Source organism: Lepisosteus oculatus, chromosome 26, assembly GCF_040954835.1.
Source record: "Lepisosteus oculatus isolate fLepOcu1 chromosome 26, fLepOcu1.hap2, whole genome shotgun sequence".
Lineage (NCBI taxonomy): Eukaryota > Metazoa > Chordata > Actinopteri > Semionotiformes > Lepisosteidae > Lepisosteus > Lepisosteus oculatus.
The window spans coordinates 6,903,533-6,919,942 of NC_090721.1; the positions used below are offsets into that span (position 1 = coordinate 6,903,533).

The window sequence follows — 16,410 nt, forward strand, 5'->3', positions numbered from 1 at the left end:
AACTACATTATAACACGGCTCAACCTGGCTTTTAAGTGTTTTTCACTCATTTATCGCCGTACAGTGAGATGCTCCAAACACCGGTGTGTTCCAGAGGGACACTTACAAAAAGGCATCAAAATTCAAAAACGTAAAAGGACTGATGAATTTAACTACATTAAACCTTCTTCAAATAGTTTGTGTGATTGCTTAGCAAACAGTGCCTCTTGGTGGCCCAACAAGGTACTACAATTATCTATGGCTCTGGTATATTTGGCTTCAAAAAGCATTGTGCACATTTTAATGATATCAGCTATAAGAAGAATGTTTACAATATGTAGTGCTTCATAGCAGCTATAAATGTTATTTGAATTGGGTGATGAACACACAGAATCAGAATACAATGCATCCCAACCTACTGAAGGCTGTAATATAGGCTGCAATATTAACATTTCATACTGTAATACTAGGCAACACCAATTCTTTTGGTTTACTACAAATGTGCAGTGTTACGTACAGGGATTGAAATTATTGAAATAAAACAAACAAAAATGGGCAATAAAAAAAGATGTCCTTGCCCATTCACAAATTAGATCCCTCTTTCGAAAGGTATCAAAGAAACAGGCATTTGGCACGAAGCTCATCTCGGAGTGTGGTGTTAGAGGGTGAGTGTATATAAAATATCGAATATTCCTAAACTGAAACCAAGGGAAGGATTCTGGAAGAAATGACAGTGCGTGACCACTGACAGAGTTCACATTCCAGGGATTTCCCAGCAACGAAGCCCTCATACATTGCTCATGTGTTAGAAACAGAGCTCCTGTAAGTTCCTCTGTTAACGCAGATTCCCACAGCCCTCCTTTCTCTGTTCTTCCGAAAGCGTGCATCCATAAATACGACTGACAAGTTTCTTTTCACGCTCAGGGAATTATGAATATACAGAAGTCAAAACTGAAAAGCCAACAGATGCGTGCAAAAATCAATCAACTATTAGAAAAAGAATGGAATTCACTCATCGCTACGACACGCCAATTATCTTGATCCATATCATCTCCTGAAAAGCCTTTCAGAGAGAGCTCAGCAATCTGGATTTTAAAAAGATGGCTTTCCAATTTGCAGTCATTGTCTACAGAGCCATTATGTAAAGTGAAAAGATACAGGAAGTTAATCACATTTTGCTGTAAGCATGTTATTAACAAGTATTGTTTTCTTGTATCAGATAGTTTAAAAAATAGTTGTCTGTTCAAACGGCATTTAAAGGAGGAATATTTTAAATATTCAATGCACACACTGACAGAATATGCCACTGTCCGGGGAAAGGGGTTATTATAACATATACATTGATAATTTAAAGAGTTTCAGAATTGTGTCAAGCGATTTCGACATCCTTAAAACACACAAAAAACCTCAAAGTGGAAATTATTGGCAATATAAAATCACTCTTTTGAAATTAGTCATGCAAACTTGATTTTTTTTTACTTAATAGTTAAACCTTAGTTTTTTCTCTTCAGAATTATTCACTATCTTGATCCTTTGCAGAGAGAAATGAGGCTCTTTGAAGCTTCTTGGAAAATGTCTCTGAGCTGGCATTTAACGAATAAACACTTAACTCTAAACGGCGTGAAGCTGCGGCGTTAGTCAGCTTGGTTTCACAGCTTGCACTTCCTGAAGCAGAGGGCACTGCGAGTTCCGTATTTCGTCTGCGCTTTAAAGCCGCGAGAACAAACCTCCCCCATCTCTGTCTGGACCTCTGTGGCTCGGTGTGGACACGGCATGGGGCACGAGTTCCACTAGCCTGTCCCCAGGGTTCGTGCGCCCAGGCTGTTCCCCGACAACAGGAGGACCTGAGGCCCAGCGAGGATGGCAATGTGGCGGCTGTGGTAAGTACAACACATTTGTTCCCAATGGCCAGGAAGACTGTCTGAGCGTCTCGTCTGCCGGCTTTGAAGAGCGAGACTCTCCTGACACGACAACGCCAGCGGTAGGCCCTAGAGTCGCCCACGAGCCGCTGTGCGTTTTCCTCTTCTAGATGCGTTGTGCGAGAAAGCCAGCAGGTGAAATGGTCACACAGCAACATTCAGGCCGCTAGATTTCTCTCTCTCTCGCGCGCGCGTTCGCTGTTTAAATGCCAGATTGGCGTTCCAGATTTAAAGACGGGCCGCTGGAAATCCTTACCCCCCAACCTAAAAAAATCGGAAAGTTCAGTTGTGAAAAGTTCTGGTGGGCCCGTCAGATATTTCAGTGCAGACTGCCTGCGTACAACACAACGGTTCCTGCAAAGTGTGGAGTCTTTGCATTGCTAAGGGGCCTGGAAATCATGTCCGGGGCTACCTGCAGAGAAGGTGTGCAGCCTCAGTCAGCTACAATCAGTGCCAAAACACAGGCGGAAAGCCATGGAGCACATTTAACAGACCAAGAAAGCAGGAACGATGATCAATGCTCAACAGTTCAAAGGAACTTCCTCAGAAGCTCTCAAAGCTTGATGGCGTAAGATGTGGAAACAGAAGCATCACATCCAGCTTTCAGCCCCAGAACAGGCAGCTATTAATAATGACACATAGCAGTGACTCAACCCCGGTATCATGCTTCGCTCTGGAGAGCTTCTGAGGCCTTGCAGACATCTTGCAAAATGTTCGTTAAGGTGCGTTGTGAAAAATGCAAAGTAACATCCAGGTTTCTAAACTACACATCAAAGATACAATACTGCTTAAAGAAGGAAAATCTTCGGAGGCTGATGAGATCAGGAGTAAGCAAAATTATTTTTTTTTGCAGCATTAGGTTTAGAGATGGCAAAACTCACATACAAGTAGTCATTTCTGCCATCACGCGACAGCTGTGTTCCTGTGATACCTCGTGTTTTAGAAAATCGGTCTATGTAAATACTTATTTTAATTGGAAAAATAGGGCTGGGGCAGGCGAGACAAAAATAATTATACTGTCCATAAAGAACACAAGTTTAAATCAAAAGAAAATACATTAAGTACTAATATGCAATTTTTTTAATATAATAAATAAAAAAATTTGTTATCTCCACCAGCATTTTTTTTTTAGCATAGTGCTTTCTATACAGATCTTTGTCACCTTGCTCCTTATTTGAAGCCGGAAAAAAATAAAGGAAAAATCACAAGACGGGAAATTCCACAAATGCAAACCTGGTGCAGCACACCTGAGCTACGAGTTTACAGACAGAGCTTACAGCACGCCGGGTGCTTTCTCCATCTGCTCCACCCTGAAAATACGGCTCGTAAACCAAACAAGTACGGAGGGGAGAGGCAGGACAAGAAAAGCGCCTGATCTTATATGATTTTATTATTACATTTTATTTGATCTACTTTGTATACTGTACAGTACTGTATTTGTTGTATTACCGTTTTCATAATATTTAAACTACATATATACACATACTAATACACTTAGGATTGATTTGACTTGTTGAGGGTGGGGAACAGGGGGATCTGAGGGAGGGTGTTCTGATTATACTTGCTATGTCTAGAACCTTACAACCACATACAGTGCGAATCTACTGTACTTTATAACTATCAGACATTATCAGAGTGTTAATAGATCAGCGGGAACGGATACCCCACAACGGTTATGGGGTTTTCAACAAAAGTCTCTTTGCGTACGTAAATGCTTTATTAATGGATATCTCCGAGTCAATAACCTTGTAAAGCGCTTAAATTAATGTCAGTTTAAGCCCCAGTAAACCTAAACTCATTACCAGACCTTTGCAGGGATGGGATAATATCAGTCGCAAAACTGTGTCGGCGTGAAGCCATTGCTTTGAACTCTAATTTTCTCTTTCTCTTGCTCCTTTTCAGAATCCCCGATTCAAATAAAAAAATCGACTGAGAACAACCAACCTCCCATCCAGCATGTCAAACGCCGCCTGCCTCGTCCTGCTCGCGGGGCTGTGCGCGCGGCTCGCTGGGGGCGACGGCGGCGGCACCACCACCGGCTCCGCGCGCCTCCCCGCTCCGGAAGCGACGAGGCCGCGAGATGCCGCCAGCGCGCGCGTCACGCCCCCCCGCGCCCCTGCGGTCCCCGGGGCGGGCAGCTCCGCAGGGCGGGGCCACGCTCATCTGGGAAGGGTCACCAGTCCGAGGGAGAGAGAGGCCAGTCCCAGCAGGGGAGCGCAAAGCAAGACTGCAGAGGACACCCGGACCGTAACTGGGCTGCCGACAACTGGAGGGCCAACAGCGACCAGCCCGACAGCGCCCGGCGACGCAATGGCATGGCCCACCACCCTGCACAGGAAACCAAGGAGTTCCATCACCGCGCTGGCCACCCTCGAGGGAACTCCCAGGAAAAGCGTGGCGAATACCAAAGGACAAACAGTTCCCAATCCCCCTACTTTTGCCCGGAGAGCGACAGCACCCAATGACACGCACCCCAGCACCAAGCACGCAGCAGAAGCAGAGGGCACGACCAAAATGCAGAACAAAATCGGGTCCAGGATGACCCGAAGTGCAGCGCGCGCCACCCCTGGTGACGGCAGGTCACCACCCAGCAACGGCACTGCCGAGCAGAGCGAGGGCCCAAAAGAAAATCCCGCTCCTCCAACACCGGGCCGGACTTCGTTTTCCTCCGCCGTCTTTAGCCCCTCGGTCTCACCGGGAAAGACGTCCACGGCCGCAGCCGCAGCTCCCGAGAGCAGCACTGCACTCACGTCCACAGCTGAAGGAATGGTTCCTCCCTGGAACCAAACAACCATCAAACCCTCCCAGTCAAGCCTGCGACAGGAAACTACGACAACTTCTAGTTCAGCCAGGCCCATACCATCAACCCCATTCTCACGTACTACAAAGCCAGCCGAACTTTCCTCTCCAACGGGGACAGAAGGAAACGCTTCAAAGCCACGCTCCAACACTCCATCTGCTTCGACTCCAACACAAGAAGGAACCTCACCCCCTCAGAGACAGACCCCCATGCTGGAAGAGCGCATAACTAGTAATTCTACCCAAACGTCGTTCAAACCTGAACGGACAACCTTGAAGATAACTCCTCCTTCTCCAACGCCAAAGCATCGGATCACTGAGGAGACAACACAGGAGACCCACACATCTGCTCCTTTCACATATCCTGCTTCCACAGGCAGCACAAGACGACCAGAGGTCAACACCAAAATGAAAAAAATGACGGAAAAGGCTACATCAGGACGCAATGCAGACAGCCAGAAAGAGAAAGGTGCAGGAACACTTGTGGCTGTCCTTATTGGCGGGGCGCTAATCTTGATGCTAGCTGCCATAGCAATCATTCTGCTGCAGAAGTGGAGAAGGCAGCAGAGGAGGGCAGAGGATCCCAATTGGGCCGGCCCGTCCCCCTTCCTGGACGGACAGATCGTGCCCCAGCTGCCCAGCGGCGACGAGGAAGAGAGGCCGAGCAACAGGTCCTCCAAACGGGTCTCCCTGCGCAGCTTCCTGCCACAGCGACTCTCCAAACGCCTCTCCCTCCTGCAGGAGACCGACGAGAACCTCCCAATGGAAGACGTCATGCAGGGAAGCACTTTCGGCAGGAGCCCGGAACCCAGTTCCAAGCCCCAGAATGGGCATGGCTGGGAGAAGGACAAAACTCAGGGTAGCTCCAGTAGTAGAGCTACTAGCCAGGGAAATGCCAAGAGCAGGACTTCGCCAGAAGCTGTGGGAGGCAAGACCAACGTGAAGAGCCCAGCATCGCCTCCTCCTCCTCCTCCTGCTCCTGCTGCTGCAGAAAACCATATGGTCCAGTCCGCTCTTCCCTTATCAGAAATTGACCTGGGCCCAAGCCCTACTGAGGATGAAACCCCACTCCCTCTGCCCCCACCGGATAACCAAGCCAGCCCTCCAGAAAAGCATGAGATTCAGCCCGCTCCCCCTTTATCGGATATTGACCTGGGCTCAAGCCCTACTGAGGACGAACTCCCACCTCCTCCACCCCTAATGAACTACCAGTCAATCCCCATCCCTCCCCTTTCCACTTAGGCAGAGAGCAACTGGGCGTGACCCAACGTGATGTGAACAGAAAGTGAGCACTTGAAATATGTTATCGGTGTAAATGTCTACTAATTATTGCTTTGGCAACACGGCAATTCAGTAATGCCAATAAAGCTCTTTGAATCTGAAAGTCTTGCCGTTCTGAATGAACACTTCCCACCAGCACTGTTAAAACCAAACTCCCCATACAAAGGAAGCCAACTGATGAGAGTCAAAGATATGGAGCCCACACTGCTTCTTTCTAAGCAGATAAGCAAAGCATTTTGCATGTATGTTGCAGTAACCTTCTGTGGCTGGAACAGAGCTTCCAGTTTTAATACAACAGTCAAAATGTCTTTAACATAACCACTTCACCTTCTCGTTACAAGCAAAAGAGGCCAAGCCCTCCAATTGTGCTTGATTTACATTATACCCCACACCTGTAATCAGAAAACTGCACAATTATATGGGGCCATTTCCATATATATGGAAATGAGGAAAGATTTTACATAGGTGTTTCCAAACAAGTGGTGACACTTTTTACAGTACCTTCTTGCTTTTCGAACAGTGATGGCACTTAGGAGATGCACTGGAAAAAAAAATGCAAATCTGGAAAAAGCGTTAAATAAAAGGTCTGACATTTCTGGTATTGCTCTGATGGAAACCGAGTTCACTCATTCGCCAGTTTTAATTTTCCACGAGTACTGCTCGTATGAGACAGCGAGGAAATAGATGAGCTGCAACCAAAGAGCCTGCTCGTTTGCAAGCCACTGACAAGTGACTGACCTGTGTGGAGGCGCAGGACTGCAGAAGGAAGCTCAATTGAGCCCCAGATTGATTCGGTAAAATGACAGGCAGCCTTCCCGGGCAGAGATGCCAGCCGCCGCCTGGGGAGCCTGCAAACAAGGTCTCGCCAGAAGGCTGAAGGGCGGAAAACAGCTCTATTAAAACTGATCGACTGCACGCTTGTCCACAAAGCACAAAAAAAAAAGCCACAGAGACATCCGAGAGATTTGGTGCTCTCTGGGGAGCACGGTGTTCTGCACGGTGATAAAACATGAATAAGTGACGATCCAAACAGCGCAGTCTTGAATAAAACCCTTTTTGTGTCAAACAGAAACCCAGGGCACCTCCGCGGGTCTACAGGCCAGGAGAGAATAGTAGAACTATGGCTTTCTACAGTCCAGGAACTTGAGAAAAGTTCTGAAGTAATGCACCGGTATTGTTTTTTAAAAAAGAATACCAGTAACCAAGAAACAAAAAAAAATAGGAAACCACAAACCCACAGCGAAATGTCAACAGTTTCTGCTTTAACATTTCCACACTCGCTTTCAAAAGGGAGTTACAGCACAGGCTAGTCATTTGTGCTTTACGCTAAAAATACATATAGTTTAGTTAACTCTGTAAGGTATTAAAAATGGTTTCAGTTCATATAAGCTGGGACTCAAAACGTTTTCAAATAGACAAGCTCATAAGTGTCTACCAGGCCTGCCTGCAGTCATGACACAACCCACATGCGATCCTTACAAGGGGCAATGTGTTTGTGTTCCAGAAATGCAGCACAACACCAAAGCTCTACTGGATATTTCATAGTAAAATCGGCTCCTCTTTAAGAATGCGCTGCAAAAAAACTATTTTAATAAGGCATTCTTTAAAAAAAATAATAATATGCCCAGCAGCCATTACCACTAGAACCGGGCAAAAGGCAAAAACCGTCAAAAAGAGAAAACACAGGTCTTAGCATTTACCAGTGGGGGAAAAAAAAATTCTAGTAGGCAGCTGTGATCAATGAGCTCTGCAGAATTTTATTTTAAGAATGAAGTAAAACAATAAAGAGCGAATTTATCGATTTGAAAATTATTTTTTAATTTCGGCAAAAGGCGTCGGCTGCCCCCCGCTGTCAGACGGGTCGGGGTCGGTGCTGATCCGCTTGTGAAGACTCACAAGCCCCACGTCCCAGGAGCGACGTGGTCATTATTCTTTCAGCAACAATGACCGTAACAAAGAACAGAAGGAAAACGGTTGAAGTAGAGGCAGAAACAGACCACAACAAGTCTACGTCAGTCTCTGCAGAAGTGTTGCAACTGCTGCAGCCCTTAGCTGTGAAATCATCAACGGCATTAGGAGAAGTGCCTGGTTTACTGCTTCTTTTTTGACCGTTATGCTCGTTAAATCCCATGGTATCTCACCCACTGTGTGGGCTGCCTTCCTGAAATCTCTGCAATTAGAGCGGGGAAAAATACAACCCCATAGATGGACATGCCTTCAATCTGAATGAGACTCCTGTAAATTTGGTATAAGCCTTTAAAAAAATCTGTCGACTTGGGATGTGGCCTTTCTGCCTAACCTGTGGTTAATGAGCTGAAATACTGCAGGGAAGTGGATTTTTATTCAATCCAATGAACAGAGCAGTCAGATCTGATTTCACAAACCCACTAGCAGCTCAGTTTGTGCAAGATTAATACAGACCAGTCCTGGGAGGACTTCGCCTGGATTACTGCTTACAATCAATGGACTAGTAAATGGTTACTGAAAAGAATTATAGCGTTTGTAATTAAGATAAGGGCTCAACTGATGCGCCTCATCACAGCAGCAAGGGGTTGAATTAAAAACATGGTGCTGCGTCGTGCAAGAATTGTGGACGTGGTGACCGGTGACCCCCCAACAAATGCACTTGCTAAGCTACCAGCTACCAGGAACGACCTGGCATGAAAGTCGAATGCAACATTTTTCTAACCCACGTCCCCAAGTTGCTGAATGATGATGAGCTTGATCTTTCTAAAACGGCTTTTCTGAGGGAAAGGGAGGCAGAGAAGAATTTTCCCCAGGAAGAAATGGTGTGCACACAGCCAGCATGGAGGGGGAACCGAGTCAGGGGTGGGACAGGGGAGGAGAGCAGTTATGGAAAAGAAACTGCTCCACCCCCCGCCCCCGTCTCTCTACTGTATTGAAACGAAGTCCCCGGAGCCCTGGATTGGTTTCTGAATGACAGGACGGCGCTGGCCAGCCTCCAGCCATCGAGCGCAGTGTGTGTGTATGTGTGTGTGTAGCCGGGCCCCGCTGCCTTGACTGCAGCTGTGGCAGAGAGAGAGGGAGAGATGCGCGCGCACACACGAGCTCCGATCAGACCTGACCTCTATTAGTAATCAGGGAGAGTCATGCTGCTGGGACGCACCCAGCTCACTGGCGGGTCCCTTCCACAATGGCTTCTTTTGAGAGGACAGCAAAATCAACAAGCCCCTGCCCTGCTGAAAAGACTCATTCTGGAGCTGGATCTTTTGTTCACTACTAACTCCTGACGAGAGTGTTTCTTTGGAACAGGTTAGAAATTCCTCACAAGCTCTGCCCATCAGGGTTTTAAACTTTCACAGAAAGAGAAAGACACAGAGGCTTCCCGTTTTCAGGGAATGGAAAAAAAGAGGAGAGCTCTTCAGAACATTACCCCCTCCTTTGTCCCAATTGAGGCCACAGCTTCTATAAATTATCTGCCATCACCATGTTTCTTTTTTTTTTTAAACTCGCTTCTGGACGCAGAAAAACATATACTGTAGCAAAGCCTGTCCTTTTAAAGAAGGTCTATCTGAATTCCAATACAACGGCTGCAAAATTGCAAATGGATTATGGGGATGTGGTAAACAAAATGTGGGAACAAATTCAAAAATCTCTTATTTCATAAAAAATGAGCTAAGTAGAGTAGTTCAATTAAAGGAATGCTGCAGGTTTGGGTGGATCCCTTAATCCAGACGTTGTGAGATCAGCACTGGGCTACAGCCGATTCTTAGCAGCAGGGGACATCCAGGAAACTCCCTAGGAAAACGGGAAAGGGCTGGCCAGGGGATCCTCAGTTGCTGCAGGGACAGCTGAATGTCTCCTCCAGCGGATGCCAGCTCGATTGTAGACATTCTGAGACACACAGTGGAGAATACTGAAGACAGCTCTGACAAGTCCTCATTTCGGAGGAAAGCATACAAGTCATCTTCCTCTCCTTGCTACTGCCTTTTTTATAAATAATAGCAGCTTGGGGACATGAATCAAAGGAGGGAGGCATGGCCTAGTTCACAGAAATACCAAGAGGCATCACTGTAGCCCACTTCCTTGAAATTTAGAACACTTCAGATCAGACCACTTCTGTGTAAAGAAAACACCCTGTAAAATGTGTGTGAACCACAATACATGAGAATCAACCAAAGGTCGAGTAAAAGCATTGTTTCTGGTCTTCTGTGTAAGTGACTTGTGTTAATGTGTAACTGAAGTAACGAAAGATGCAAATCCATTTACCAGCTGTGTCACATGGCAACAAGTACCCACTACAGACGTCTCATTGACAATCACTGCCTTCATAAAAAGTAATGCTAAAAAATTAATTTGTCTTATTTTTTTGTGTTGTATCTAGAATAATTACAATTTGCCATTTTCTGTTCAATGTTGGGCTTTTCATCCATCATCCATAAAGCACCTTGAGGATGGCTTGCTTTGCCACTGCACAGTACGACAAAGTCATGCTCAGCTGTTTGCATGCACCCAATGTAGAGACGTACGCATATAAAGATCCAGTGAACTCAGTGCTTCAATAAAGCTACATACCATGCCAAAGAAAATAATTACTTGGAATTATTTTAGCATTTTTCAAGTCCCACGTTACATTTAGTCATTTCCTGAACTCACAGAAGACAAAGGAGCTAATTCAGTGGATGTCGTAATTTGGGTGAAATTACACCATAAGTGAAGATGCTGCTGAACTCTGGATCGCTGACAAACAGCGCTGTATCGTCTGTCATAGTGATCCCGGCTGCTCCCTATCCATTCTTTTTCCCCGACTGCCGCGACTCCGAATCCGTGTGCGAGCATGTCGAGGGGGGTGTGCTTCCAAACATGTCTGAGGGGCAGTGTGTGCGAGTGCGTGCTCATGTGCGGCGCTCGTGAAGGTTTTGTCGAGTGTGCGATCCAGATTCACAAAAAGATCCGAGTCAGCAACCCCCCAACCCCCCCCACACACACCTACTCCCATCACATGAGCAGAGACGGGGCCTGGCTCTGTGCTGCATCTCTGCCTCTCTCCCTCCCTCTCCCTCCCAGAAAGCGCTCTTCCCTCGCAGTGCACATCGGGAGCCTGCAGCAGCAGCAGCAGCAGCACAAGCTCTGCTTGCTAGGGACACACTGCACTGCCATGCCAGGAAAGGACGAGCCGGGAGAGGGGCGCAGTTCTGCAGGGAATACCGAAAAATAACCGCGCATTAAAAGGGACAGCTCTGCCTGACGGGCCGGGGGGAGGAGGAGGAGATACAGGGAAAATAAGAACAAAATAGCGACACCACCCCGTCCTCCCACTACGAACATCTGATACTCCACTGCTCCAGGGGGAGAGAGGGGGAGAGAGATGATTGTGAAGTGATGAAGAAGACAAGGTGAGTGATTTACGACACACATGCTCAGACCCACACACTCCCGTGGCTAAAATCCAGCCATCTTAGCTGGGTAAGACTGCAGCACGGTCGCTTTCTACTGCTGGACCACAAACTCGGGATTGAAAATGCGACTTTTTACCGAAATTACCGCTGCAATTTTTTGAGGAACGCAGACTGACTGAAACCCTATTTTTTCTCTTCGGTGTCGGCAACTGCAGATTCTTACTGGTGAGAGGCTCAACCGTACGGACTGAATCCGGCTCTCCGACACATGGCTCTTTAACCAGATATTATTTTCTGATTCGCCCCGAGCCCGAGATTTCATTCAAAACAGATGGAAAGCACTCAGCTTCGTCTTTGTCAAATACATATATCCCATCGATATAGATCTTCAAACCTAAATGCTTTTTCATTTTCTCCTAGTAAAATAAACACCTATATGTATGCATCATTTTTTAATTGCATCTAAAAGGGGGGAGACAGCTCTAAAGCTTATTGCTGTGATGCAAACGCCTGGAACACACATATTAAACATCTCCAGTGAAGCTCACTGCAGCACCAGAACACAGCTTACCTGGCATGCCTTCAAGTCTTAGTCTAGCGAGTGAAGCATGGTTTTTACCAGCCACAGAAACTGGACTGGGGACCTGAACACCCAGCACTGTTCACTATTACACACTCCTACTTCTTAAATACCCACAAATGCAACTTTCTGTTTGAAAGGAGCAAAAGGGCATTTTAGATGAGATTCATTAACGTGGACAAGAATGTAATTCCAAAACCAAAAACTCTCTGCCTGCAAGCAAATCCATTCGTAAATTCAAGAATAATAATTGAATAATTCAAGAATAAGCCACATTTTCTGAAAAGGGGAGTTGCAATTAATGCAATTAAGAGTCTTAAAGGCAAATCATCATGTCTGCATTACTGTGCTAGACAAAAGCTCTTGACAATAGTTCTCCTGCTTTCCAATTTCATGCATATTTTGGCCACAGTTGATTTATTCTCTTCTATCTGTTCCAGGAAAGCAATGATGTATCCTGTCACCTCTCTTGCATGTGTGTTGGTCCTACTGCTCGGGATGCGGGTCCTGGCCATCTGCCCACCCACATGTCTGTGTGCCAGGGGTCACAGGGTGGTGGACTGCTCCGGGCGCAACCTGAGCCTGCTGCCGGACAGACTGCAGCACAACATCCGGGAGCTGAACCTGTCCCGCAACAGCCTGCACAACCTGGACGGGCTGCTCAGCCACTTCGCCCACCTCCGCCTCCTGGACGTGTCCCACAACCAGCTGACCAGCTTCCCGGCCCGCCTGCCCAGGGCGCTGTGGGAGATCCGCGCCTCGGGCAACCGCCTGCGCCTGCTGGAGAAGAACGACACGGCCTACCAGTGGAACCTGAAGGTGCTGGACCTGTCGGGCAACGAGCTGGAGCGGGTGGTGTTCATCAACAACACGCTGCCCAACCTGCACTCGCTCAACCTGAGCCACAACAAGTTCTGGACTGTGCCCACCAACATGCCCTCCAACCTGGAGACCGTGGACCTCTCCCACAACTTCCTCGTGCAGATCCTGCCCGGGTCGCTGGACCGCCTGTCCCGGCTGGCCCGCTTCTACCTGCACGACAACCGCTTCTCCTCCGTCAGCGAGCGCGCCTTCAGCCAGCTGGGCGGCCTGCGGCTCATCACCCTCTACGACAACCCCTGGGCCTGCGAGGAGGAGGAGAACGTCACGGGCCTCCTGGTGTGGATGAGACAGACGCCCGCCCTGGTCCTGGGCTGCCCCTGCTACACGCACCACGTCTGCGGCGAGGCACGCCCCCGCCACCCCCCCACCTCGGGGCCCTGGTGGCCCGCGCAGTCCCACTCCCCGGCCCCCGACGCCGAAGAATCCGGGTGGCCCACGGCGCAAGCCGTCACGTCCGGCTACCGGCCCAAATCGGCGCTGTTCCGCCCGCCCTCCGACATGACCGCGTCCAACCTCTCGGCGGCCGACCCGGCTGTCTTCAGGGACGGAGGCCACCCTTGGGCTGCCGCCACGCGCGGCCCGGCCGCCGGCACCAACGCTCGGACCAGCACCACTCCCGGCACCGGCAGCGCCAAGAAAACCAACGCCGTCGTGCGGAGCACAAACAGGGGCCCCACCGCCTGTGCCCCAGAAACAGCCATGCTCAACTTGTTACTTGCGAGAGCGGCCTGGACTCTGACCTAAAACCCATTTCTTACTTCCCAGATGTCCCGAACAAACACCGCATACAAGAAACAATTTCCTTTTGGTGCAAGGAGAAGGGGGGTGGGGGTGTTTTTTTAAATCCCGACTGTTATTGTCATTGCACATACCATACGTTTCCTCTGTAAAGTCATCAAATCGCTTCTCAGCAGCTCATTGCCCCTCTGCAGAATGTAGCAGGACTAATGTAAGAGTACCGTGGGCATATATTTATAAAAACACAACCCACACTAAATGAATGTTCCTTCTTTATTATGCTTGAGCCTTCAAGGACGCTGTATTCTATGATTTATATCAAGACAAACATTAAAAAAAACTAAACAAAAAAAGCTTACATCGCGAGTGTGACAGTTTGAGGAAACGGGCACCACAGGTTACTCCTGGCAGAGGACGACAATTTCCCGATGAACGACTCGCCAGGACGTCAACTACAGTATTTCAGTGCTACAGTTATTTCAATGGGTTAAGCATTAAACCTGTGAAACTTCAGATTATACAGAGGAACAAATGACGAGGACTAGGAAGAAAAACAAACTGTAAACTACCTGGCTGCATGTGATCCCGGTATTAACATATTTATATTTGTGGTATTCACACAAATAATCACTTCCATTGTCAGTATTTTTATTACTGTTGTTCGACTAGTCTACTATCCTTCTGGTATGCAATGCAAACTATGTGGTTTAATTCTGAAACAATTTGGAATATAGTATCAGTAACAAGAAGAATGGATTGACGCTTGCCCTTTTCTTAAGATGTGTAGTGAAGCACTCCCATAAGACAATAACCGAAGCCTCTGGTTCACCGAATAAATAAATCATTACTAAGTGAGACGCTGCTCTGTGGAAATGAACTTAATAAAAATAATTGTGATACTTTTCAGGACAAGTGCAAGCTGCGTAATTCTTTCTTGTTCAAGACATGATTGAGCTGTCTGAATGATTTTGTATGGCTCTTCAAGGAAAGGGAGCAATGCAGTTCTGTTTTCCAAAAAGCTTAATCGTGACTTGCCTAATAGTATTCTACACCTGAACAGCAGCAAGCGCAGATCACAGACCCTCCTGCTCACATTACAGATCTGGCACTGGCCCTGTGACAAGGAATGTTTTCATTTTAGCTTACGTTCAGAGGCGCAGGGGTAAATAACAGCAGTCTCCTAAAACAGCTTAATTCTATTTTCAGATTTGCACTAAACCACCTCTCAAAATCCCCCTACCCCCTTAATTGCAGTGGTTAAGCAATTGCTCACCTCTCCAAGTGAGATTACTTCTCAAATGATCTGCAGGAAGATGGGGGGGGGCTGCAGGTGCATTATGGCCACTGTTGAGTGAATTTGGTCCCTCCTAATTGTGAAGATCCTTTAGCAAACAGCTCATTTATTTTTTTAAGCATCATTATTATTCGCCTCTGGATGGAAGCTGGATGATTGGTGACTGAATAACTGATCTGTCCATATTTCCACATCACTATAAAATGCAGTTAGGTGGCAGAGGACAACTCTTACTGCCTGAGTGTGGCGAGGCAGTGTCGTAGCAGCGAAGCCTCTTCTCAGGCCAGCCCTGATGCCCACAACAAAAAAAGAAAGCTAGACTGGCCAGGTGGTCAGTCCCAACCAACATGTCTTAGCACTGCTCAAGTCCATATTCCTACCGTTTGAGGACTTTATATTCGCTCTCATTGCAATTTACTGTTCTATACTAGGACTATCGCTGCTAATAGAATATAACCAACATCTAAAAACATCATAAAATCTGTTTTCTATTTCCTTCCTCCTACATATTCTGTTGATCGAGATATACACGATTGAGGCAGAGGTGAACTCTAGAACAGGGTCAAGGCAATCCAGACTATTCATAACAGCTGGATTTAAAAGAAAATGCACAGTCTATATCCCCAGCCTCACCGGTTACTCTACTTACTACAAGATATTCCTGGACAACAGAGAACCAAATAATATAGTACCATAACAATGTCACATCAATGTAACGCTATAAAATGTACCACACACACAATACACACAAAGCTAGAAAGAACACGCACTTAATACTACCCCCATTAACCAAATGCAGACAGAAGCCTACATGAACTGCACCTGCAGCTGTGATACAGATTCAGGAGTTTCAGCAAACTGAACTGCCTTTTAGAAAACTATGGGTCCTTGATTTTTTTTATAAAGCTTTACAGTTTTTTTGCTTCCCTTCCAGGTTCTTGGATTTGTCATTCGTAACTTAGGGTCTTATAGATGCAACAGTCCATATTTTCAATTTGTATACTGGAAGGAGCGAAGAAGTGGTTTTGTCTCTAAATTGTATGGAACTTATTCACATCTTTGCTCTAAAGCAAAACTGGACCAGAACCAGATTTTACGTTAAAACCAACCATTCTTTTTAATTTTGATTTAAAAACAATTTCAGTTATTGAAAGTAAATCATTTGGTTGTGTTGCACACATGAAATTGTTAAAAATGGCTCTCAGTGCAGTATAATTAAATGTGTATATATGCAAGATTAATTACAACTGAATTGTTTACTCAGTCCTTCAATAATGCTCCTAAACATGGTTGATCTTACTTCAGTAGATGCTCTTGTTCACCTTGACACTGATATTGTTGTAGCCTTCCTAGTGTAGTAATGTTTTTTTAACATGTTGTTGACAAAATCAGCCCACTTTCATTCTGAAACTTGGAATATGATGGCCTTTTTTGTACCTTTCCCAAGAGCAGAAGTAAAAACGCTTGTGCTAGCATTGAAGATTTTTTCCAACAACAAAGACAATGAAAACAGACGGCAAAACCTTTTTTTTTTTGGTAGCCAGTAAATAAATGTTTTGTAAGAGACCTTAGTTGGCT

The 16,410-nt window shown here is 46.6% G+C and overlaps 3 protein-coding genes across 11 annotated transcripts in view; 2 read left to right on the forward strand and 1 right to left on the reverse strand.

Annotated features, from left to right (window-relative positions):
• The window catches only part of nf1a (neurofibromin 1a), a 103,041-nt gene that overhangs the window by 36,781 nt on the left and 49,850 nt on the right, over window positions 1–16,410 (reverse strand). The gene's annotated exons all lie outside the window — the stretch shown is intronic.
• Window positions 1,680–6,081, forward strand: LOC107079934 (protein EVI2B). Its single transcript, XM_015367539.2, has 2 exons — window positions 1,680–1,859; window positions 3,801–6,081. Exon 2 carries the CDS (start codon window positions 3,855–3,857, stop codon window positions 5,937–5,939), a length of 2,085 nt encoding a protein of 694 aa, XP_015223025.2. The 5' UTR covers window positions 1,680–1,859; window positions 3,801–3,854; the 3' UTR covers window positions 5,940–6,081.
• omgb (oligodendrocyte myelin glycoprotein b) lies at window positions 10,782–14,450 on the forward strand. The gene is made up of 2 exons (XM_006640923.3): window positions 10,782–11,335; window positions 12,359–14,450. The coding sequence occupies exons 1-2, from the start codon at window positions 11,322–11,324 to the stop codon at window positions 13,542–13,544; spliced, it is 1,200 nt and encodes a 399-aa protein (XP_006640986.3). The 5' UTR covers window positions 10,782–11,321; the 3' UTR covers window positions 13,545–14,450.

What these genes read in the sequence shown, in the direction of transcription:
- LOC107079934 (XM_015367539.2), top strand. Translation starts at nt 3,855, where the DNA reads ATGTCAAACGCCGCCTGCCTCGTCCTGCTCGCGGGGCTGTGCGCGCGG.